The following is a 26281-nucleotide window of genomic DNA, read 5'->3' as shown; positions in this document are numbered from 1 at the left end:
GGGATTGAACCCGGGCCCTGGACAGTGAAAGCGCAGAGTCCTAACCACAGGACCTCCAGGGAATTCCCAGAGTACACGTTAATGTACACATTATTCTTTGTTAAAACTCAGGTTCACTAAATGCATTCACCTTTCATATACTTCTTTGCAAGTAATAAAACAATATAGGCTTTTCAGTACTTCAGCCTAGGTTTCTGCACAACTAAGTCCAACTGTGTGAGGTCTGCCTGTTTACTGATTCTGCTCTATAAAAATGGGAGGTCTTGAAGTACCAGAAAGTTTATTCACAGCCAAAAAGAACAAAATGATTTCTTATTCTCCTGAAATAGGAAATTTTATGTTTTCATAGTCAAAATAATAAACAATTTTTAAAGGTTTTTAAAAAAAAGTAGTTGAGAATTTTGATGAAATTCATTTATTTCAGTAGAATAAAACTATAAGCAGCATGAAAATATAAAGTGCTACATAAAAGCCCCACAATACATAAAATTTGAAAGGTTTCATTGGTTTAAACAGTTACAGGTGAAACAGACATTATATATTTTTTCAAGCATGCTATTTTAACTACCTTGATATGTGCTACGTTGGTCAAAGGAAAAGCCATGAGTTACCTAAATCTGAGGATTGGAGGAAGGAGTCCTAAGCCTTTACCTACCAGATCACACATCCGGTTTTGGCCTTATGCTGTAAATAAGGGGTTAAATTGGGGCTTTAAAAATAATAGTTTTCTGAAGAGGCCCTTTACCGGGATGTAAGAATGGCTCCAAAGACCAGTTTTGTTCATTAACTCCGCAATGGGGGCCAGATTGACAACTTAAGGAGTTTTAGGTAGCAAAGTGAGCTGAAAGGGAAGAAGCAAAAGATATGCCACTTTCAGATAACATGTATCAGGTGGTTAAAAAAAAAAAAAAAAAAAACTGGAACAAAGAAGGAGATGGCCTGGCTGTTGATGGGTGAAAGAAGAGAGGCAACTCAGATAGAGGAAGATCTGCAGAATGTGAAATCTTCTTGGCTTAATCAGTTTTAAAGTATAGACACACTCCATGGAAACATGCAACGAGATCACATAGATCGAGGCTGGCTCAGTGTGACGGAGAGGAAATGGAGGGAAGATTGTTCCCAGCACACGATTAACCTCAGGATAGGCTGAGAGAATGGGGATTTCCTTCTTCTCAGGTGATAACATTACCTGGTCCTCCCCCCGTGAGTCAGTGACCTCTTGCTAGGAGACCACTGACCACTGAACCAATATTTCTAATATTTTACATTCCAAACCAAGACTTCAGAATGTATTTTCTCATGGCAATAAAGTTATAAAATGGTAACCTGTAATTTTCCTGATATGCGAGGTCTTCATAAAGTCCTTGGGCCTTTTAGACTTTACCAACTTCAGCTGTAGATATAAGAGAAACAATCTGTAAACACTTTAAAAATGCTAATTTATTAAAATTTAAGAAAACTGTGTATTATATAATAGTATACAATACGTTCTTACTTTAGATGCAGACATAACTGGCTATAAGATGAAAACAAATTGTGTCTGATAGTTCATAGAACCAAAATCCTATCAGACAAGGAGTAAAAATTAAATTTGCCTTTAAAATCATTTTACAAATTGTTTCTATCTTGCCCATAATTTCAGTTAATCAAAGTTACATAAGGACTTTATAAATACCATTCCCCAAAGTATTCAAGATACATTATGGACTAATGGATCTTGTCTAATGTGGCCTTGTCTAGAACCTAAACATGATTTACAACACTGAGTCATTAAAAAAAAAATAATAATAACTTACAAATGCACTTTTAGAGCATAACCTATTTGAAAGCTGGGGACTGCTTGTATTTAAAAATTAAATCTTCATTAACAATACTCTCAAGAGTGCCCTCAATGCTGCTCCTGAACATGCTGAAGGTAACGTTTTTCCGTGATTATATGTTCTCACCAGGCATTATTTATGATGATAAAGTTACCTACTAGAGTCTGTGGAGCTAGCTAGCACTAAGTTATATACGGATTTATTGATCAATATATCAATAAATATATTGATATATATTGATATATTGATTTTGCGCCGAAAATTATCTCTTGGGCTTTGATTAGGTGGGCAGTTCTAATTTCTATCACTGTTACATGGGCCCTGAGCTTTTGTATTAAAATGGTACATGAAATATTTCAATATTATGATATTCCTGGAATAATTAAATTTATAGTGATTATAAAGCTAGGCATATAATACAACTCAAAAGATATACAGTTCAAAGTACAGCAAACATTCAAATCTTAAGATCCTCCCATTTAACTTGTGGAGGAAAATCAAGCAATTTCCTGGCTTGGATCCTTCCTTCCTTAAATCAAAGCTCTATGGAGGGTTGTTTTCCTTCTTTCTTTTAAAATCTTGTGTGAGAACTGGAGAGAAGGGGATAACAGCATATCAAAGTGGTTACAAAGCATTATTCCCTCTTCAAGTAACATCCAATAATAATGATGTAATCTCATTTCCTCAGAAATGTTTGACCAAAATAGTTTACTTTCACCGAAGAATGTTTAGGACACAAAGTCAGTCACAGAATGGGCAATTCCAGTATGTCTCATATGCATACATTTTAAGCAAGCTATTTGAGGGGTTTTATTTTCCCTTTTTTTTCAACTCTTATCCCTATATCATTCTACATTAAGTAGAAACAGAGAACTCAATAAATGGTACTGAGTAACTAGTAATACTCATTGGAACTTAAAATACCATTTTTTATCCAAAAATTTTAAAGGGCTATACAGAAAAGTATCACAAATTTCCATAAAGAGAAGCTGAGGCATGAGAAACAACAATAAGTTATTTCCCTGTAAAGCAGGTCACACAGAGAGACAAGGGACTTTGACTTCCAGCCCCTTATACTAAGCAGGACACAGTCTGAATGTCTAGCTATATTTATACTGAATTATAAGGATCAAAAAAGGAATGAAGGGTAAATACAAAATAATCTTTTTGTAAACAATTCTTAGATTATACCCAATGCAGAATGTTTAATGAAGTAGCTGAGTCACAGCTCTTAAGACACAAAACAATATTATAACTCAAAGTCAAATATGTACTCATTGGCCAGATATATTCGTCGGAATATAAGAGCTGCCAATGCCAAAGTCAAGATGACAATCAGTACAGCGGATCCGCCATGATCAGTGTGGTGGTCTCTTGGCGGCCGGCCCTGGGTCACAGCTGGTGAAGTAGACGACCTTCTCTGACCCTGCTGCTGGGCCCGGCGCTGTCGAGGGCTCATGGAGGTATCCTCAGCTACAGGTTGGGCAGGTTGTTGAAGGGACGCTGCTAAGGTGTTCTGGACTCCACACTATGAAATTTTAAGAAATTTTCTTTGAAATTGGCAAAGAACACTTGTATACGTACATACAGGCTCTTCAACAGCACACGGAATCTCCGAGCACTAAATATGACTAAGGGCAAGACTACCAAGAATTCTCTGAATGCTGAGATTAGTAATTCACCCCCCGGAATAAGCCAGCAACACAATTTATTCTGAGTGCTCACCAGGTAGAGGAGGGATTTACCAGTAACAAATAAGACAAGAACAGAGTTTGCCCATATTCTCCATAGATCACTTTGTACTCTCCTCCAGCAGCAATTCAAACAGTATCTGCTAGGCATCTGGGTACCTCCCTTCTTTCAGGAGAGTCAAGGAGGGAAGCAATTTGATTCCCACTTTCTACATAAAAATTTGCCATATTCTAACTGGCAAAAAAGGGCAACTCGCAACAGTGTTCTTCCCCCAGTGTTATCTTATTACATCAACAATCATAGAACATAGGAAATAATTTCAAACCATATGTTCTTCATAATAATATTGTTATAAAAAATGGATGTGGTTTTCAAACCAGACTTATCTTTTCTCATAATCCCTGTCAACTGAATTGAACACAAGTCTAGAAGAACCCTTTACTGTGTGTTTGAACTGTGTTATTCTATGAATGTAAAGCATGAACTCTTGTCAAGAGTGCCCTGGGTATGTGTTGAGAAACACGTGGAGGTGGTTAGGGGAGACTCAGTGTATCCCCCTGAAAAGCACTGGGTGTCAACTGCTTTCCATCCTTTCAATGAACGCTTGGTCAAAGCATAAACACAATGTGGTACCAAGTGATTCAAAATCGTAAATGTGTTTTATAGACAAGAAAGCTCTACAAAATATGAATTCCACTTTATTTATATAGATACCTTAACTCTACCTCTAATAACCCAACAGTCTTTCTTATATTGAAAACAACTTTATGCTGATTATAATAGTGTCAAGACACATTCTTTCAAATAAAAAATAAGAATGTGTGTTTTATTCAGAATAACTTTTTAAATTGAGTAATTACAAAAAAAGTATTGAACGAAAATACTATTCATTATAGAAATTTTCAATATTTAGAAAAAAAAGAATCTAATAATGTAATTCAAATACCTCTTTTTTAAAAGGTAAGAGAATGAGCTTTGTCCTGGCAACAACTGTAAACATAGGGAAAAACTGCTGATCTAAGTCACCTGCAGAAGAAATTACATTTTAATTCTGACAGCACCCCAACATTAAAAGATTTAAATAATCTGAGTTTCTTAAAACTATCCTTTGGAAGCACTCAAATGTAGTGACCCATAACCCAGAGGTAGAAAGGAACTACCCACTCTGAGTTAAAAATAAAAGTGCTGATGCTGAATGAGAGGTGCGCGAACTTGGACTTCCGTACGCCAGGGCTCAGGAGCAAGGTGCTCACTGAAGAGCAGATACACAGAGCTGTTACATTTTATGATGCCTAATGTTGCCACACTGTGTCATGTCATGACTTATTACAACATTCCACTGGAAATCTCCCATTCTTCCAGCCATTCAGCCAAGCAGATAAAAGTGTCTGATAGAGCAAAAGTACTCAGGGCTTATAGGGAAATGGGTTCTCAAGGAAAATAAAAAGCAAGCTGGTAGTATCAATTCAGAAACTAGCATAAGAGACTGACTCATCTTAAAGCTTTGATTTTATACATGTTGTTTTTCTTTTTCTTTAAATTAATTAATTTGTTTATTTATTTATTTATCTTTTGGCTGTGTTGAGTCTTCGTTTCTGTGCAAGGGCTTTCTCTAGTTGTGGCAAGCGGGGGCCACTCTTCATCACGGTGCGCAGGCCTCTCACTGTCGCGGCCTCTCTTGTTGCGGAGCACAGGCTCCAGATGCGCAGGCTCAGTAGTTGTGGCTCACGGGCCTAGTTGCTCTGCGGCATGTGGGATCTTCCCAGACCAGGGCTCGAACCCGTGTCCCCTGCATTGGCAGGCAGATTCTCAACCACTGCGACACCAGGGAAGCCCCTACATGTTGTTTTTTTCCATTAGTTTGAGGGGAGAACACTATCCTGCCCATATACCTGACTAAAACAGGGAGTCTTACCATTACTAGGCTGGCTTCGCCACTTCATAGATGTGTGACCCTAAGCAAGTTATTTAACCTAAGACTCAGCTCCCTCTCCTGTACAAGGATACTATCCAGTTCAGTAGTTGTGAAGATTAAACAGGATAATGATATAAAGTGCTTAGGATACACAATTGCTTATTAAATGTTAGTCATTATTAATATTACTATCGATATATCCCTTTGAAGACTCCAGATTTAGGTAACAAAAAAAGTCATGACTTTATTTAGGACTGCTTTCCAGAACTTTATTTAGGGCTGCTTTTCAGAACTTTATTAGTATGATTATTTGGAGTTGAAGGACTAATTGGACTAAATTTTGGTGGTTCATATTGAACTGCAGATGGAGAATCAAGTTGGCCTTAGCATTTTCAAAATGCCATAGGTTTGGGGGTAGGACTTTTAAATCTCTGCTGTTTGCCTAAACTTGTTCAAACACACATATCACAGAATGAAGACTTAAGTCATAATAGTTTCCATTTCCTTCATTAAGATGAAGTGATCATTTCTGGGAACGTAAAAGTATGTGACATTTAATTAAATTACATTTAAATATATATAAAAAATTCACAGTCACAGATAAGTCCCTTGTTATATATATATATATATAAAAGCTTTTCTATAGTAACCTCGAATAGCATCTGGAAGGGAGTTCTGTGTTTGCTTTTGTGTGTGTGTGTGTGTGTGTTTGCTTTTTAACACAAAATGAAATGGCTTATTCAGAACCTCAATCCCTGGGAAGAAGAAAAAAGTCTGATAGACTGGAAAAACATAAATCGACCATCAGTATTGTTCCCATTTCTACATAGCTAAAAAATCTGCATCAAATAAACAGATGGCCTGATGTTATCTGCTGTATTTAGACTTTGGGCAATCTCTCGCCCCTCAAGGCTAAAAAAACATACCTTATCTGGGATTTGATGTATAGCATCTCAGTGAATTTATATTACACTTGCATGTAAAGCAGCTACCCCCAGCCAAATACTTCTTTCTTTTTTCATTTATTTTGTATCTCTGAGATATTGGATGTTCACTAAATTTATTGTGGTAATCACTTCATGGTGTATGTAAGTCAGATCACTATGCTGTACACCTTTAAACTTATACAGTGCTGTATGTCAATTACATTGCAATAAAACTGGAAGAAAAAATAAGAAAAAAAATCAAAATGGAAAAGACTACTGTAATAACAAAACTACTGTTTGTGCAATCTAATTTACTAAACTTCTTGATTTCTTTATCTGTATTCCTAGTATTTCTTTAAAGTGCCAATCCTAAGATTCATTTATTCAACCAACAAATACCGATTGACCATCTACTATATACAAGGCACTATGCCAAGCACTAGGGATATCGTGCAGTAGATAGACAACCCTGATCCTCAAGGAGCCTACATTCTGGGAAGGGAGACAGACAATAAATAACTAATTATAAAATAAATTACAACTGGAATAAGTATAACTGGAATATGCAACAGGAGACTTGACATAGATTTAAAATAGACTAAAGACAGATTTAAATACATCACAAGTATTAGGAGACTGTCCTTATAGGTGAAAAAAGATTACTACCCTCCTCCTCTCTGTAATAGGATGGTTCTATTTTTAAAAAAACTATTTATGATATAAAAAAAAATTTGAGGGCTTCCCTGGTGGCGCAGTGGTTAAGAATCCGCCTGCCAAAGCAGGGGACACGGGTTCGAGCCCTGGTCCAGGAAGATCCCACATGCTGCAGAGCAACTAAGCCCGTGTGCCACAACTACTGAGCCTGCGCTCTAGAGCCTGCAAGCCACAACTACTGAGCCTGCGTGCCACAACTACTGAAGCCTGCATGCCTAGAGCCCGTGCTCCGCAGCAAGAGAAGCCACTGCAATGAGAAGCCCTCACACCGCAACGAAGAGTAGCCCCCACTCGCCGCAACTAGAGAAAGCCTGCGCACAGCAACGGAAGACCCAACGCAGCCAATAAATAAATAAATAAAATCTATAAGATAAATAAATAAATAAATAAAAATAAATAAAAAACGATTAGAATTCTAAAGGTGAAACGTAATCTGAATTTTTCTTTAAATACTGCAAGCTAAAACATATACTGACTAAAATTAATTCACTATATCTCTCTGTAATTCATGAAATTACATGGGCAACACATAAAAATGATTTAACTCTTAGCGTGCACTTTTTTCTTATACTTCCATCTTCAGTCCCCCAAAAACTTCCTTTAGAGCACCCTCTCCCCTGCTTTCTCCAATCCACTTCTTTCTGCCCATCTCACTCTCTGAATGGGAGAAGACCACTCAGTCCCACTTTATAATAAGTATTCCTGAGTAAAAGGAAAATCTGTATTTGCCCAGCTTCTATTCCAATTTTCCTGACCCTTTAAAATCCTCTATAAACTGGACAGGGGGGAAAGATGTGGCTACTCAACCAAACAATCTGTTACGAAAAAGACAGTTCCTCTCTTGTATATAAGAAGGAGGGACTTCTCTGGTAGCGCAGTGGTTAAGAATCCGCCTGCCAATGCAGGGGACACGGGTTCGAGCCCTGCTCCAGGAAGATCCCACATGCTGCGGAGCAACTAAGCCCGTGCGCCACAACTACTGAGCCCGTGCTCCACAACTACTGAAGCCCATGTGCCTAGAGCCCGTGCTCCACAACAAGAGAAGCCCGTACACTGCAAGGAAGAGTAGTGCCTGCTCGCCACAACTAGAGAAAGCCCGTGCACAGCAATGAAGACCCAATGCAGCCAAAAATAAATAAATAAATTTATTTAAAAATTTAAGAAAAGAAAGGAAAGTCAATGCTTTCCCCCATAATCCTAATTATTTAGCAACAATCCAGTCACAGTTTCTTAATCAGTCTCTCCAACGACCAAAGCCCGCTAATGTTTAGACAATAGGTCAGGGCACAACTAATAAGACCCATAGCATCCGTGTAATCTTTCATTCAATAATTATTTATTAGACACTTACTATGTACAAGGGAGCACCATCCAACAGAACTTTTTGAGATGATACTGCTCCGTATCTATGCTGTCTAATACAGTAGCCACTAGCCACATGTAGCTCTTGAATACTTGAAATGTAGCCAGTGTGACTAAGGAACTGAATTTTTAATTTAGTTTCATTCTGAATAAGGTAAATACAAATTTAGATAGTCACATGTGGCTAGTGGCTACTGTACTGGACAGAGATGGTCTAAGGCAAATCTTTGACTCCAGGCCTTTAAGTCAGTGCCTTAATGCAGCTTAACAAACCTTCCAGAGATAGAGTGCCTATTTAGAAAGCAGCTAATGTATGTATATTTTGTTTCATTCAGAGTCTAGCACTATATTGAAACTAACTTTTCAGAAAAGTCATAGAATTCTGGAAGGACAATAGGACCTAAAATTTGTTTAGTCCAGCCCCATTTAACAAAAAAGAAGGCTCAGAAGATATGAATAACTTGCTTAAGATACTATAATTCACTAGAGGGAGAGCTAGGTTAGAACCCAACCGTTAGGAGAACCAAAATATTCAGATATTTCATCTAGATATCGCCTCTTCTACTGCAAATAATGACAATGGTATAGATATAGATATAGATATAAAAGACAAGAGCCATACCGATGTACTTGCTGTAGCACCCTGGAATGTTGTAGGTATATCATCCTGTAAATCATTTAGTGAAAAAGAGTGGTTTAAGTCCGACTCAGCGATAGTCTTTCCAGATGAATTGACTTCTGCCTATGAAAAAAAGATACACCAAAGAGCAGTGTCACAAGAGGAGATGTACAGAATAACCCACAACCTACTAAGTCCTCTCCTGGATTTATTTTAATTACTACTTTAATATCAACTAGTCAGTTAAGCTCTGAGCATTCATTCGTGTCCAATACTGTGCTAGATATTTTAGGAAGAGTAGACAATACCTATTCTCAAGGAGCTGTTACTTGGTGAGGAACAAAACTAACACTCCTGGTTCACAATCCACTCCAAAAAGCTCTAAAAACTAAAGTTTTTTGTAATTTTCAGGCAAAGTCTGACATGTGAGGCTACTAACAGTCTTGATCCCACATTACTGTAAATATTCCCAGGTTTGCTGATGAGATATTAATAGATTTGATTACGGGGTGCTGCCCTAGATCCCACTATGGATGTTAGTATAGGTTTAATATTTCTAAAATCTGAAATTCTGATGTACAAAAGACATCTGGCCCTAAGATTTTCAGAGATGTAATGTTAAGTACAATAGGAATCCTCAGAAGGAAGAAAATAACCAACATTTACTAAGCACCTCCTCTTCCAGGCACCGCAGTAAAATAGAAGGGAAAATTTCTCCCAAAAACTGGACATGGGAGGATATACAAGATGTAGAGAGGGGAGAAAAGGGAGAGGCAGCATGTTGCTTAAGACAGGTTGACTTTTTTTGATGGAGCTAAAAATTAAATTCCGGAAGTAATTATATGCAGAGCAAAAGGATGAGAGACATGTCAAAATATTAATAACAGCTATTTCTTGAGGATGGGATTATGCATGATTGTTATTTTCTTCTTACTGTTTATCTATATTTTCTATAATAATAGTTAAAATTTATTAAGCACCAGAGACAGTTCTAAATGCAATACATTTAAAAGAGCATTAACTCAATTCTCGTAAGAATCCTACAAGTACCATTATTATTCACAGATGAGAAAAAGGTACAATGTAAGTAATATGCCTGATGTCCTACTACCAATAAGCAGCAAAGCTGAGATTTGAACCCTGGCACAGTATACCAGAGTCTAAGTTTTAACCATTACTATGCTATAATAATAATGCTGCTTCTGTGAATATATATTATTAGTTTTGTAATAAGAAAAATTATTTGTAAAAACCTCAGTGCGACAGAACTACATTGCTTTACTTTCTGTCCAAAAGTTGGCAATAAACAAAAGGGCTACAGAATTAGAATTTATTTACAAATTTAAAGTACCTTAAAACTGATTTGTCTAGCCAGTTCCTTGGCTTCTTGGTCAGCCTGACTTGAATCGCTTCCAGATTTTAAAGGCAACAGGACGTCCTTCATGGCAAAGCCACATCCCTCACAACAGAAATCTTGTGATCTGGTAAGAAGTAATTTTTTGATGGGTATAAATCAAATACTTGAAAGTTAATCCAAGACACTCAAATACTGAATGACTACATTTAAAAGATCACTCAACAATTCCGTATCACACTTATCTACATGCAAATTAGACAATTTTGGCAATAATTATAGTTCTGAGACAAATACACAAGTTAAACTGTTTTTTTAAAAAATCCATGTCAATTATATCTCAATTTTAACAATCTGAAATTTAAAAATACAAAAACTAGGGCTTAGGTTTCATTTTTTCCTAATATACTGCCTAAATAAAGTAAGCTTTAGATCTGTAAGACAAAACATATAAATTGTTTAACTACGCTGTCCTCAAGATCACACATAACAAGCCTATGTTAAGTCTATGTAAAAAGTCCATTTTAAAGCTCAATTCAGGAATTCCCTGGCAGTCCAGTGGTTAAGACTCGGCACTTTCACTGCTGTGGGCCCGGGTTTGATCCCTGGTAGGGGAACTAAGATCCCACAAGCCGTGCGGTGCAGCTAAATAAAAACAAATTTTTTTTAATAAAATAAAATAGAATTTACAGATATTTCCAAGGAAAAACTCACAAACCCTACTCATCAAAATAGTAGTACAACTTGAAAGATCAGAGAACTTGTGGAAAATCCAGACACTGAAATTCATCATTCATTATAATAAGTAGAGGCTCAAAATAAGCCTGCTAACTAGACCATTTCCTAATATTAATTTGTTTCTGTATGTTTTCATTTTCTTCTTCGTATGACTGGAAATAAATGTGTATAATATGCAGAAATATATATTGTTACATTGCTGAACTTTTAAAAAAACTATTTTGTCCTACTTCTAGTTCAACAAAATAAGAGTCTTAGATCTTGAAGAATATACTATTTATAACTTCATGTAGACAAAATATATGTAAAAGTTGTGTTAATTTAGTGTTTATTGATGAATGTTTTTTGTTTCACTAGAAGTAGCATTGCTGTCCATATCCTTTGAGAATCAGTTGTATCCAAATTATTTACCTTAAAATGTGTTCACTTTTAACTGAGAAGTCAGATGACGTTTAAAGGAGAAAGTTTATTTTTAATATATTAGTATTAGTTTATCCACAAGGACAGTATGCTACCATGGTTGAATGCAAAATCATGTTTTAGAAAGCCTGTATCACAGACTAAGAACCTAGAATATATAGAGTGAGAAGTTTAAACAAAAAGTTTTTTGGGTTTTTTTTTTTTTTTTTTTTTACCTTGTACATGAAATGAACTGGATGAAAGTATCAAGATAGAAAGTCGACATAGGAAATCAAAACAAATGCTATGTACTCCAAGTACATATTATAGTTTGTGAATAGTAGCTGCAAGGTATATACCAAACTTGGGAATAAGGTTTAAAAAGAAAAGTTGCTGATAAAACAGGGAGTCTATCAAATCTTCCCAAGGCTAAAGTCTATCTGATTTAACGAACATCTATGGAGGACCAATTCTGGGCTGTGCTAGGGTAAGATATACTATAATTTAATTAACATAATAGGTCTGAAAGGTGGCAGGCAGCGAAGTCCAGAACAGGACAATGATCAAAATCAAGAATGAGTTTTCGCACTACTCAAAGGAGAGGCTACTCCGAATCTAATGACTAATCTGGGTCATACAGACAGAATGTACTTGAAAAAAACCAAGAAGGCAATACCACTGGGAAACTACAACTTGATAAAGAAAATCTTTGCTTTATTCCAGATCATTTATTGAGCACTTGCTATGTGGCAGATGCTACAGATACAAAGATGATAAAATGGATTCCCTCCCTGCCTTCAAGGAGTTTTTAAACTTTTGTGGAAAGCTACATACATATCATTACTCTGGCTCTTCTCCATCTGTAAAACTGCCCAAGTGGAGATAAATGACCAGTACTATCTTCTAGAAGGTATTGCTCATTGTAGGTTGATATTATCAACTACTTTTTAAAACTAGATAGCATGAGGACTTCCCTGGTGGCGCAGTGGTTGAGAGTCTGCCTGCCAATGCAGGGGACACGGGTTCGAGCCCTGGTCTGGGAAGATCCCACATGCCGCGGAGCAACTGGGCCCGTGAGCCACAACTGCTGAGCCTGCGCGTCTGGAGCCTGTGCTCCGCAACGGGAGAGGCCCGCGCACCGCGATGAAGAGTGGCCCCCGCTTGCCACAACTAGAGAAAGCCCTTGCACAGAAACGAAGACCCAACACAGCCAGCCAGCCAGCCAGCCAGCAATCAATCAATCAATCAATCAATCAATCAATCAATAAAAACTAGATAGCATGAAACAAATTCTTTAGAGTCTGGTCGCCCCTGGGGAAATTGACTAGATCCTGTAGAACCAAGGTGAGTCACAAAGAGACAGAGCCTATCTCCTAGTAGCCATTATCCAGAACAGTATTCAGATCGTAACAAATAAGGAAATGCAAAACTTACTTTTTCGCAAGGGCTCTTCTTTCCTCAGGTGTGTAATCTAGAGAACCTATGGCTCCCTCTCCTTTTGTGGGCATAAACCCAATGATGGCTAATAATGCTGTTCTTACTGAAATAAAAAGTAAACATCAATCTAAGTTGCTCTGTAAAAGGAACTGGGTTTACTCTGGAAAGAGAAAAAGAAAAGACTCATAGGGTTTCGCTGAAGAGGTACAAGTAGGGGATTGTATTAAAATGATGCAAAAATCTAGACAAGGAAAAGAATTTTATTATTTATTCAATAATATCAAATTATTTATCCAAAACAGCTTCAACCTCAAGAGAGTATTATACGTTATTATTATGAATTGACCAAAGTTATATAAGGTTTATATTCACTTTAAATACTCACTACTCCATGAAGGCTGCCAAGTTTCAGGATGATGTCCCGAGATGCTCAAACAGATTTTCTTGCCTACTTCAAATCGTCCATTAGCCTTAGGAATAAATAAGGTATTTTAAAAGTTATACATGTGTGTGTTTAATGTTTTATACTTTAAAGTATAAATATATTTTACATATAAAGAACTTTTAAAGATAATTTTTTAGAGAATTTTAAAAGGATGGAACCTCCAAGGGCATACAGATTGTTGTCCTCTTACAGATACTCCACAAATATTTGTTGGATTCTGAATGAATAATAAAAGCTGTTTTTAGAAGCTGTAGCAGCTTTGTGAAACTGAGTTGCACAAGTGACATCTAAATAACTGACATATAAAGATGTCCTGATATCCTCCTCTGTGCCTAGTATGGTGCTAGACTCTGGGAAGGATATAAAAGAGAAGAAACTAGATGCTGGGGAGGAAGGCTCTGAGATGGGAGTGATTCTCAGAAGGATGATGCAATTTCATACAGGAACACAGAAGTGAAAGATGAGAGAGAATGATTTCAGTTTTGTCTTGGCAGAAGAGCTACTGATGATGTCCGGCAGGCAGGCAGAAATACAGACATGCTGGTATCAGAGGAAGATAATACATTTCTGGTGCGTGACTTTCACAGAGGTGATCGTTGAAACCATTTCTTAGAAATAAGAGAAAACAGCTGTAGTCTGAACCCGTAGACTATCCGTACTTAGGGGAAGGATAGGAAAAATAGGCATGAAGTTAGAATATAAGTTCCACGTGGGCAGAGAATCTGACTTATTCTCTGCCACACCCACAGGGTGCATGACACGTGTTTAATAAATATTTGTTGAATGAAGGCTGGAGAAGACTTTTCAAAAGAGAGGAAGTGAATCAGAAAGAGTTAAGTACTGAAAACCAGTACACATGATGAGATCATTGGTGAACAGCTGCTGCCCCACTGCCCCCCACCAGTTTCCCCACGCACCAGCCCTCCCTTCAGACCACCTGGCTCTCCCCACGATTTAGCAACTAAAAGAAGAGAAGGGCCCCTCCAGGGCCTCCTGCTCCAGCCCTACTGCCAGCATTAACAATTCTCAACAACACCTAGTGTTTAGTAAGCAGCGTCTATATGCCAGGAACTTTATAGTGTGATTATATTTACCATACATATCCCCTTTGACAAATGAGAAAACTGAATTTCAAAGAGATTATGTAACCTGCCCCTGGTGTAATGGAAACCGCACTGGCCAGAATCCAGGGCTATTGGCTCTAAAACTAATGCTCTTTCCACTACACCAAACGCTATAGGTAAAAGCAACATTAATTTGGTAATGATGAATATCTTTTCTTTTACCATTTGCTAACCCCATGTGTATCAGATGTTTAACTTAAACTTAGATGGAACAGGATGAAGACTGAGAAGAGGTGGTGAGATTTCTCAAACTGGTCTCTGAGACTGGTGTAGTAAGCCTGTTTAAACAGGGTGCTATGTGTGGGAACCAGAACACAACAGGCTAAACTAGAGTTAGCATGTCTTGAAGGTTATCAGAAGAGAAAAATAAGACTGCAGCTTAAAGTGGTAGCAGAGATATGGGAAGGTTTTTGTGTTTTATTTTTGCTTCTTTCAAGGTTAGGGGATAATTAAACACACATAAATGAAAGGAAATGAAGGAAGAAAAGCTTAACACTTAAGAGAGGAATTTACTGATGGACTAATGTCCCAGGAAATAAAAGAGAAAACTGGATCAACAGCTTTCCTTTGCATGGAGATAAAATATGTGAAGATGGAGAGAAATTCTAAGATATAAATAGTAATAACATAGCTAACATTTACTGAGGACTGTGTCAGTTCTTATTCTAAGAGCTGCACGTAAAGATGAGGACACTCAAGAACAAAGCATAAGAAAGGTGAGAAACTGAAGGAGATAACGTGATTAAGAGGCACAATAACAGTAACTACCCTTTACTGAGTACTCACCATGTGCCAGCCTAGCACTTGGCATACCTTAATTCACTGAATCCTAACAAACACGCTGTGGCAATTGGCATCATGAGTACTTCTCAGACGCTTCAACGTCCTAGGAATTTCTTCCCAGAAAAAAATACAGTCCAAGGTCTGGTCTCCGAAAGCAAAGTTATGACAATAACGGTCCACTTTATTTCTTAATGAAAATGAGTATGCATACACACGTCACAGCCGCCAGGAAGAGTTACACCAGAAGCATTCCACAAAGTCAAGAATTCTTACCGTTAGCAGAATAATGCTTGGTGGTTTCATGGGATACTCTGGTGGCAGTACTATTCGTCCATGATAAACTCCTCCATCAAAATCTGAATCTGGGGGCCCTCTAACTGTGAAGTGCCATTCAAAAAGATTATCCTGAACAAGAACAATAACCAACAAGGAACCAGTAACGCTAAAAAGTTGGATTTTTAAAAAAAAAAAAAAAAAAAAAAAAAAAAAAGTTGGATTTTTTTTTAATCAGTGAGTATTAGGAACCTGGGTGAGAAAAATTCACGTTTTATATTATTGCTAGAACAGTTTCTAACGCACACAATGTCTCAAGTATAAAAGTTACACATAAAAGCTATTAAATCTAGTTTTCATGCCCCATAAGAGCTAAAATGTTTTTAAACAAATGCATTTTAAAACATCTGAGCGTTGTTACGGATTCATAAATAAGATTATAGATTTACGTATGTCCTATTACTTTAGCTCCATTTATTTTCTCTGAAAAATCTCTTCTGGAGCCCTGAAGTTTTAATCTGGACTAACTGCTTTCTTGACACATTCCAAAATTCTTCACTTGAGGGTCTTCTAGGTTTACTGGAATCTCAGTCTTCCTCTGTGTTTATTGGTTGTTGTTTGTTTTTTTGGTTTTTGCATTATTTTGATGTGGTTTATTCTCAGCTATGTGCCTCTGAAAGGAATACAAGGAAGAAAATCTGTGTTCTGGTATGTCTGAAAATATATTTATTTTGAGTTCATGCTTGATTGTTCTTTGGATGGGGATTTAATTAATTAATTAATTAATTAATTTAAAAGTCATTTGATCTAGAAAAAGATTACAGACTTAATTAAACTGTAAATTAATCCTTATATCCTAATTAGTGATAATTATTATTTATGTAATCAAATAATTTACTATAAATTTGGATTGTTTTAGCAAACTTTTAAAAATTATCCCTCATAGATGCCTAAAAGCTCTTTAGTAAATGATAATATTAACACACAGGCTGTTAACAACATCATCTTACAGTTAACCACGTACTTCATAGTTTGCAAAATGCTTGCACATGTTATCACATCTTATTCTCACTATTACCATGAAAACCAGATTGGGCGCATTTAAATACCCTCCTTTCACAGATGGGAAGACTGAAGAGAGGTAGAGATGTTCGCACAAAAAGCCCAAACTAGATGTAGAGACCCCTCAAGGGGCCTAGTCTTCCACCTGTAGAGTCTGGAGTTCTTTCCACTTTCCCTCCTGAGGGAAGACCTAAAATTAATTTAGTATCTGAGGCCCACTTTATAGAGACCAGAAATCTGCTTCTTCTAAAATGTGTGATTCTGAATGGCTAATAGAAATACTCAGTGTACACCTGAAACTAACACATTGTAAATTAACTATACTTCAATTTTTTTTAATGGTTAAAAAAAACCCAAAAAAACTCAGGAACTATAGGGAATAAAATATATCAATAAAGCATATCAAACACATTTGTAATGACTCAAAGCAATGAAAAAACAATTTTAAGAAACTTGTTTAAAATATTACAGTATTAAAACACATATGTAGAAGACAGAGATAGAAACTAACCTCTAAAGGCTGTGCATGATAATGATCTGTTGGATCTTTCAATTCTGCTGCTTCTTTCATTAAACGTTTAACAGCTAAAATAAAATTCACAAGATAGAGACATTTAAAATTTACTTTTCTAAGTGATTAGCACAGATTTACAAACCTAATGAAAAAGTTCCTACTTCAACAAAAAATGTGTAGAGGACTTGTTCAACAGAGCATATCATTTAATTATGGGATAATAGTAATAATGGTAGGGAGGAAGTGGTAGCTAGGCACTAGAAGAGTTACACGTTAAATTAAATATATAGGGAAGTCTCATAAAGTCACTATTTTTATTTAGTAAGTACTTATATATACTTCCTATATGGTAGCACTCAGACATTAATTCATGTAATCCTCAAAACAACTCTATGAGATAGGTGCGATTTTTAACCCCATTTTCCAGATGAAGAAACTGAGACATGGAGAAATTATATAACATGTCCAAGGTCACACAGCTGATAAATGACAGAGCTAGGATTCCAACACAGGCAGTCCAACTCTACCTTGTTAAAATATTTAACAAAAACGTGGCCTCTGGAACTCATGCTCATAAACAGTAAACCCCCTATATCCTCAACCTCTTGGGACTTTCTACCCACTATCCTGCATTAACTTAATGGCACTGTCCCCAGAGGTCAATGAATCTCTATAGCCCTAGCTGAATTCCTTTTTGAAATGATTCTTCGGCTTAATTAAAACCTCCAATCCACTGACCCCATAGCATTCTTCACCCCACCTATACCTGTATTCACTTCCCTCTTCATCCACACTTTTGGCTCTTAGGAGTTCCTCTTTCATATTCCCCAGACAAAATTTAATTCTAACTAAGCCAACTCAACCATCTTCTTTTTCTTTTTAATATTTATTTTATTTATGTATTTTTTTTTTTTTTTTTTGTCTGCGTCGGGTCTTAGTGGCGACACACAGGCTCTTCGTTGTGGTGCACGGGCTCCAGGGCACGTGGGCTCTGTAGTTTGCCACGCGCGGACTCTCGTTGAGACACAGCTCAGTAGTTGTGGCCCATGGGCTTAGCTGCCCCGCGGCCTGTGGGATCGTAGTTGCCCGACCAGGGCTCGAACCCGTGTCCCCTGCATTGGAAGGAGGATTCTTTACCACTGTGCCACCAGGGAAGTCCCGCAACCATCTTTTTATCTGGAGTCTATACCCAAACAGCTGAGCATTACTGAAGGGGGTTTAAAAAGTCAGAGACAGGCACACTGATGCCATTATAGAGTTATTAACAACAATCTCCACTGGGACACAATGCCACCCTGTGTTCCTACATTTCTCCAGGAAGCCTCCACCCAACCCCCTCCAATGAGCACTCCAAGACTATCTCACACCTATTTACTCTCAATTCTCTTCCACCTCTTTCAGTTAATGGCACAGACTTTTAGCCCCGTGATGAATGACTACTGACAGCTTATGACGGTTTACAATCCTATGTGTATCTGTACCCTCTTTCCTCCCCTACTGGTTCACAAAGGTCAATCCTTTGATTCCAGCCCCCTCACCCTCAAGCTTTAGGTGCTAAAAAAATGTCAGGATACTGGTGTCGGATACAGGAGAGCAAAGCCAGGGAAACACCAGATGGCCCAAGGCTCTCCAAAACTCTGCTTGAGAACCAGCTGACACAGTTCAATACGTGCTATGAGAGAGGTGTGCACCAGGTGGGCACCTAACCTGAGAGCAGACAGAAGAGAAAAGGGGTCAGGTACTGACATCTGAAAGAAAGACAGTAGGAATTACCCAGCTCGGTATGAACAAGCAGAGGAAACAATAAAAGTAAATTTGTGGTGGCACAGGCTGGAACGTTACGGGCAGAGGTTAACTGAGAAGCAACTCTCACACACTACAGCCAAACAGTTCGGTATGTGTCAGGACTTTTTGCATAAAATTTCATTTTAATCAAGGGTTCCTAAGCTGGAAAAAAAACTCTTCAGTCACTATTCTATTCCATAACTATTAATATTCTTTTCCATCTCCGACTCTGAGCTAAGCCCTATAGGCAGAGAATCTGTTCATCTGATCAGCAAATATTCATTAAGTTCATACTAGATGCTATAGCTACAACCAAAATAAAATATAGCTTCTGTTATCAAGGAGCTTATAGTCTGGGGGGAGGAGTCAATACAAATCAGCATGATAAATGCTGTATTAGAAACACGCACATATATATTGAGACACGATCTCCCCCCAAGGTCCAGACACTAGGCTCTGTTCAATTCCTCGCATACAGTTCACCTTCTCTCTACTTCAGACCTTCCTTCCTACATAGCAATTCCTCAGCTTGCATCGCTGCTCCTCCTCCCTTCCCCCACTTCATCACAGAGTCTGGCTCCCACCAGACCTTTATGAAATTTACTCAGGAAGGTCTCCCTGACACCTTCCTTTGTCCACTCTCAGAGGACTGACTAGAGATTTCCATTTGGACAGATAAAAATCCTTGAGGAGTCCTGGCAGGAGAGTGGAGAGCAGGAATGCTCTCTAAGTTATTTCGTTTGGAAACCACTGCCCTGGATACTGGCTTGAGTCCCCCGTGCTCTAAGTCCTCTTAACACCCTATAATTTTTCTTTCATAAAGTTCTTCTCACTTGTGATTAACACCTGTCCTTCCTGCTCAACAACATTTACTTCATTGCAGTCTCCTCATGGCTTAGCACACAGTAAGCACTCAAATATTAGCTGAAATGAATTTTACTATCTTCCCCCCAACAAAACTCTTTCCAAGGATCTGATTAAAAAGCAGTGGTTTGGGGGACTTCCCTGGAGATCCAGTGGTTAGGACTCCGTGCTTCCACTGCAGGGGGCACGGCTTCGATCCCTAGTCAGGGAGCTAAGATCCTGCAAGCCACACAGCGTGGTCAAAAAAAAAAGAAAAAGCAGTGGTTCTCAAATTTATTTGATAATGAGATAAAATCCTTCGTTCAAAGAAAGGTTTAAGGAGAACCTCAATATGTAAAACGTAACAGCAGGGCCAGCATGGAAGGGCCTTCAGGCTATTTATCCCCATCCGCCCATTCTACCTAAGGGGCCCACGGAAAGAGAATTGAAAGCCCCTGTTTTAGAGCCGTGTAAAAAAATATCACTAAGTTAATATAATTAGATATAAATAAAATCATGGAAGTTGTTATGAAGTTAATTAGTTTAACTTGATTACTGTTGTCAGCAATCAAAGATGCCAGGAAGACTGTTTTTCCTTTATCCCTCATCAGCAGGCTGCAAAATGATTAAGCTGAAGAGGTCAGATTTTATGTCATTCCATAACATTATCACATTTTCTCTGCCTCTTCGTCACTCAGCTCAGTTCAACAGAGGAAAATAAACACCCAGCGGATATTATGAGAGATGTATGAAAGGGTCGGAATTGCTACAGGAAAGAATTTAAAGGAACAATCGTTGGCTCAACCACTAAACAAGTTGATTTTATTAGTTCACGGGCCACACAGGCACAAACCATGTGAGAGACAAAGTACAAAGCTAAACAGAAGGTAAGATTATTCTAATGTTTTTATAATCTATTTTTTCTGAAACAACATATACTATGAACACCTTCGTGAAAAAGAACGTGGACTCTGGAATTAGAGCTGCATTAAAATTCTGGCTCTGGGGACTTCCCTGGTGGCACAGTGGTTAAGAAGCCACCTGCCAATGCAGGGGACACAGGTTCAATCCCTGGTCTGGGAAGATCCCACATGCCGCAGTGCAACTAAGCCCGTGCGCCACAACTACTGAGCCTGCGCTCTAGAGCCCGCAAGCCACAACTACTGAGCCCACGTGCCGCAACTACCGAAGCCTGCGCACCTAGAGCCCGTGCTCCGCAACTAGAGAAGCCACAACAATGAGAAGCCTGCGCGCCGCAACTAGAGAAAGCCCGCATGTAGCAATGAAGACCCAATGCAGCCCAAAATAAATAAATAAATATATTTTTAAAAATATGGCTCTGATATTTTGTAGCTCTAAATCCTTGAACAAGTCACTTATAATCTTATTCTGCCTCAATGTTCATATGTGTCAAATGAAACTCAATAATTTTGTCACATAATTCTCCTTTCCTTTTCACCCCTTCCTCTTCCCCAGGTCAGAAATGGATTGAGATTTAAGGCCCTCTCAATGATTCTCCCTGGTTCAAATCCAGGCCATAAGCATATGTAGTTGGCCACATGGCATGACTCCCTAGCTCCCCAAAAGAAATATCACTGCTATGGAATAGTCAAGATTCAAAGTACTGCCCGGAAACTAGGGCTAGAGCATAGTCTGCCTCTCCTGATACTCCATCTCTTGCTACCACATGGATAGTGAGGAAACTTCTTCCACTCCAGCTCCTCTCTTATCTCTTTGCAAGGTTATCAGTGGAACTCTCCAACCACGGTAAGACAAGGTGTGCCAGGAAAGAGAAGGAGGGTGGGGAGCACCTGCATGCCTGCTCTCATTCTTCCTTTTCATGGAGGCCACAGGATCACTCTGGATCCAAACTCTAGGCTCTAAGGGCCTCCCATTAGCGTTCTTCACATGCCCAGGTAGCTCACTGGACTTTGGAGACAAAGCTCCAGCTAAAGGGGTCTTTTACAGGTCACTGTCTCTCATGCATCTGTTTCCCTTGGAAAGTATCAATGAATATCTTGATATCATCCAGCTCCAAGTTATCGAGGATGTGAATCCAACGTCATGCTCCCCAACCGCCTCTTCCTGCTCCCATAGTGAAGGCACTTAAGCAAATACTTAAGGACTCATGTTTCTGCCCACAAAGGCCCTGCAAAGGTATCCATTCAATTTAAAGAATATCTGAGCCATGGAGATAGAAGAATAAGACCTGCTTCTTGTCTTCAAACAGCTTGTAGTGAGAGAGAAAGACATGAAAACAATTACAACACAAATATTGACCAAGTATGCATAACTATAGGGACTACCTTAGTCTGCCTATGGGAGCTGGACAAGGCAGAACCTTAAAGAAGCTTGAAGAATTAATAGGAATTTCAAATGGTTAAAAGGGAAGGCATTCCAAGCAGAGGTTCCAACAGGGACCAAGGCATATAGGTGAGAAGAGCTGCTCCATCTGGAGAATCACTCAGGCAAAATGGATAGATGGTAAAAATGTAAAGGAGCACAGGAGTGATAGGAGATGAGGCTGGTGAGGAGGGCAAGCTAAACAGTTAACTTTGAACTTAATCCACAGCTATCAGGAAGCTACTGAAATGTTTTCAACTTGAGGAGTGACCTAATCAGTTTTTGTTTTGTTTTAATTGATCTGGTGACAATAGCGAAGGATTAGATATATGTGACTGTGTGTATTGGCACCTGCATGATAATGCATGCATTTGTGTGTGTTTCAGGGTAGAGGGTGGAGTAAAGGAGTAGACCAAGAGATCAAAGACGACGCCAGTGGATTCCTGGGTGGCTGTCAAACCCTGGGTTAGGAATATTAGGGTGAGGCGCAAGTTTGGGGGAGGAGAGAAAACTGATTAGTTTGGTTTTGGGTTTTTATACCTAGGAGAGATTTTTTTTGGTCTGTGGGAAATTTGGGTAAAGATGTTAAATCACCAGTAAGTTCTATGTATCTACAGCCTAGGAGAAGGTCTAAATTGGACATTAAAGCTTGAGAATGATTAGCATGAAGGGGCAGTAGACACCCTGGGCATGGATAGAATAACTCCTAGGTTTCTGATGGAGGTAGTAGGCGCCTTTGCACCAATCTCTTATATGCCAATCACCTGCTGAACGCAACCCATAGGGCCCTTCCAAAGAAATCTGCCATAGGAGGTTCGTTACACATATGTCTCCCTACTTCATACTCCGAGATCCTGCGACTTTGGCCAGAACGGACCCAAAAAGAGATCAGGGAGCCTGATGCAGAGGCAAGTACTGATACGCTAGCCAGAGGCTTATGAAGTGGTTCCACACAGAGCTCTGCACACAGCCAGAGGTCCATTCCAGAAAGATCGTAAAAAGATATGTTTTCCCATCTATAAAATGAACAAATTTACTATCCATATGCTGACACACTGGCCTTTAACCAGTTATTTGTACTATCTTAACTTAATTGGCCCATCCATACCTCTAAGACAACTCCACATCAGATAGAGAGAAAAAGTGTTATATCTCTTACATTGTGCAGTGTTTTTGACCACTTCCTTTCACACATGCATTACCCTACGAAATATTACAAGACAGAATAAAACAAAGGAAGGAAACATTTTCACTATGCCTCCTGCACTTATTCAATAAGTCCCATAGCTCATCTAATTTACCTTTTCCCTGAACTCTAAATAATCTGTACAATGACCAAAAAAGGTTTTGAAAATTTTTTTCATTTTTAGAACAGCAGCACTACCTTTGAGGAAATGAAACCAAAAAGGGGAAGCAATTTATTACACAGTAGAAGCATGTCTACCCAAGTTCAGCCAGATGACAAGTAGGTCATATAGTATAGAAACATATAACATTCTGGAGAATTTTAAATGCTTACCACAATCTCAGGTATGATAACCTAACAAAATTGAGCAAGGTCCTCTGACAACAATCTCTTGGGACCCACCAATCCTCCATTCCAAACTGTACTATTACTCACATTTTCATTATTCTCTGGACATTCCACTAAGTACCTCAGCTGTCTCAAGGAACTTGATACCATGTGACCAAGGAGTCAACCTATGTTTTACCCACATAGTTTTATTAAAATCTAGCACAATCTTAACAATCTAGTCATTCTATCATCTAATCTTAAAACTAAGCTTTTCTTTCCCTCTTTCTCTTTGATCTCCTTTTTTTTTTTTTTTTCCTGGTGTTCTTAGGAGATGGGCTGGGGGCGGGGATTGTGAATCCACTGAAATTGAATCCTATAAATGTATTTCTTGGAGAGCCCATGGCCTTTGCCAGATTTTTTTTAAAGTCTTTGCCTCCCCAAATGTTATGACCAATTCTTTAAACTTAGTTACCTAAGAACGTTTCTTAGCCTGACAGCACTCCGTCTAACAAAGCTCTGTTCAATCAGTATCCTCAGGCTTCTCTGGATTCTTTGAACGTTTTTAAGTTATTTAAAATCAAGGATTCACAATTAGCTCTTTCCATGAGCATGCTAATCTTGCTGATTCTTACTGAGAAATTGCTTCTTTGGAAGAAAAAAAAAAAAAAGAACTAGCAAGGGTTGGTCAAACCATCACTAACATCCTAGGATTATCATTTAGAGCTTAAGTGTGGAGCTTCTCCCTCCTAACAAATTTATCAAGGTACAGATCGAATACTATTTATAGAACACAAAGATTCGTTTCAAGCCTGTCTTAATCTGAGAGGGCCTCTTACTTTTCGTGCATCTTTATGATACATCAGAAAATAATTTGAGGCTAGGATTGTTTGGCTGCTTCTGTGAATGAAGCACGGGCATTAAATACAGAAAGAGAAGTTTCTATGACTGAACATAGACATACATCATACTAGTCAGTATGGCAAAAATCATGGTTAGCTCTAAAGTACACGGCTCAACTAGTTTTCGTAGCTTTTGGGTTAACTGGTATAGTCCAGAACATTTCCCTTATGTCTGTAATTCTATTCGCCCCAAATGCTGCAAACAGAACGTTTAAACTAAATCCTCAAATGCGAGTGGGTCAAGCAGCTAATAAAAGTCCGGTGGCGGCGACGGAGAAGGGCTAACGACGGTGTTCAGGGCGCAGGTAGGGCGAGGGGCTGATGATCACTATTACCCAGGGCCATCACCTTTACACCTGTGCTCGGGGATGAGTTGATAACCCAGCTCTACGCGGCGAAAATGAAGGCAGGGCAGTCGCGGTGCCGAGGGGAGTCCCCAGGTTTGGTGCCCGCTCGGCAGCCCTGCTGCGCGGCCTGCACCAGCCCGGCAGGCGGCGGGCTCGCGTAGAGCGCGAAACCGGGAGCGGGGCCGCGAGCGGCGACCGACGCGAGGGGACGACGGCGCGGGGCCCTGGAGTTCGGGGTCACTCCTCCCTCCCTCCCACAGTGCGGCACCGCGCCCAGCCCGCAGCCCCGCTCACCCGGACTCTTCAGGTTGTAGCGGGTCTCCATGGCGGGTCGCTGTCCCGGCTCCGGCCTCCCGGCCAGCCGCCGCCGCCGCTGCCGCCACCTCTCCGCGCCGCTGCCGCCCGGGTCTCAGTGCGGCTCGGACCGACCGGCCGTGGCCCAGGAACCTCCGGGGACGCCGCCCAGCCCTGGCCAGGACTGCCGCCGGGGCGGGAGGGCGCAGGCGAGGCGCGGGCTCCGCAGTGGCGCGGGCTGCGCGGTAGCGCCGCCTCCTCCGCTGCTCCCCCGCCTCCCTGAGGGCTGGGCAGGCGCCGGCGCCGGCCCGAGTGTTGCTGAAGCGGGGGCCCCGGCTGGAGGTCAGCCTCCTTGTCTGGCCGCGGGTCCAACCCTGCCGCGGCCGCCCGGCCTGCGTCACCCGCCCTCTCCCCGGTTTTGTGAAGTTGTCCTGACGTGGCAGTCGCTTCGTGGCGGGAGGGCGGCGCCCACTTCGCCGGCCCCGGGAAGCCCGCTCCGGGATCTGAAAGAGCGAGCAGCGCCCAGGTGGTCTTCCTCTCACCCCGGGCCTCCCGGAGGCCGACCTTCCGCCGGGCCCATCCGACGTCCCCAGGCGCTCGCTGAGCTCCCCGCGGAGCGGCGCGGCCGGAAGCGCCCCGGCCCTGCTCGCGGCGGGCTGGGTCCGGGCCCGGGCCCTTGACACCGGGTTCAGAGCCGCCCCGGCCCGGCGCCCGCGTGCACCGGCGCCTGCCAAGTGCTTTGTTTTTAGATCAATAGTTGTTTTGGGGTGGAAACAGTTAAATCGGGAAGATAAAATCCAGTGATAAGGGATTGAGTAGGGTTTTATAAGGATTCTTTTTTAGACAAATGTGTTTAGGTGCAAGGCACTTAAGCATTTGGGGAGAGTAAAAAAAAAAAGAATTGAATCGGGGAAAGCATACAAATATGAAAGGTATATCCTTAAAGAACACACTTCGGGCTTCATTGCAGAAAGAGTGGGATTGAGAAAAAGAGGACAGGACTGGGGGTTTTGAAGACTTAAAAGAGGAGCAAAGACTTAGGAAAAGAGGGGAGATTGGGATGGTGAGGAGGATGAA

At 39.9% G+C, this 26281-nt stretch overlaps 1 protein-coding gene across 1 annotated transcript; it reads right to left on the bottom strand.

Moving 5' to 3' along the window:
* Positions 1–399: 399 nt before the first annotated feature.
* Positions 400–25777, bottom strand: UBE2J1 (ubiquitin conjugating enzyme E2 J1). The gene is made up of 8 exons (XM_007195954.2): positions 25205–25777; positions 17175–17248; positions 15602–15733; positions 13362–13446; positions 12974–13079; positions 10400–10529; positions 9052–9171; positions 400–3348 (listed from the first exon to the last, which is right to left on the bottom strand). Exons 1-8 carry the CDS (start codon positions 25233–25235, stop codon positions 3070–3072), a joined length of 957 nt encoding a protein of 318 aa, XP_007196016.1. The 5' UTR covers positions 25236–25777; the 3' UTR covers positions 400–3069.
* Between the last annotated feature and the right edge of the window lie 504 nt (positions 25778–26281).

The sequence above is a fragment of the Balaenoptera acutorostrata genome, chromosome 14 (assembly GCF_949987535.1).
Source record: "Balaenoptera acutorostrata chromosome 14, mBalAcu1.1, whole genome shotgun sequence".
NCBI classification, from domain to species: domain Eukaryota; kingdom Metazoa; phylum Chordata; class Mammalia; order Artiodactyla; family Balaenopteridae; genus Balaenoptera; species Balaenoptera acutorostrata.
This window is presented reverse-complemented; position numbering and strand designations above follow the sequence as displayed.

What these genes read in the sequence shown, in the direction of transcription:
- UBE2J1 (XM_007195954.2), bottom strand. Translation starts at nt 25,235, where the DNA reads ATGGAGACCCGCTACAACCTGAAGAGTCCGG. An exon ending in TTGGCAGCCTTCATGGAGTA is followed by an intron (nt 13,080 to 13,361) that starts GTGAGTATTTAA and finishes TTTTTATTTCAG; the next exon opens with TAAGAACAGCATTATTAGCC. An exon ending in AGAAGAGCCCTTGCGAAAAA is followed by an intron (nt 10,530 to 12,973) that starts GTAAGTTTTGCA and finishes ACTTCTTACCAG; the next exon opens with ATCACAAGATTTCTGTTGTG.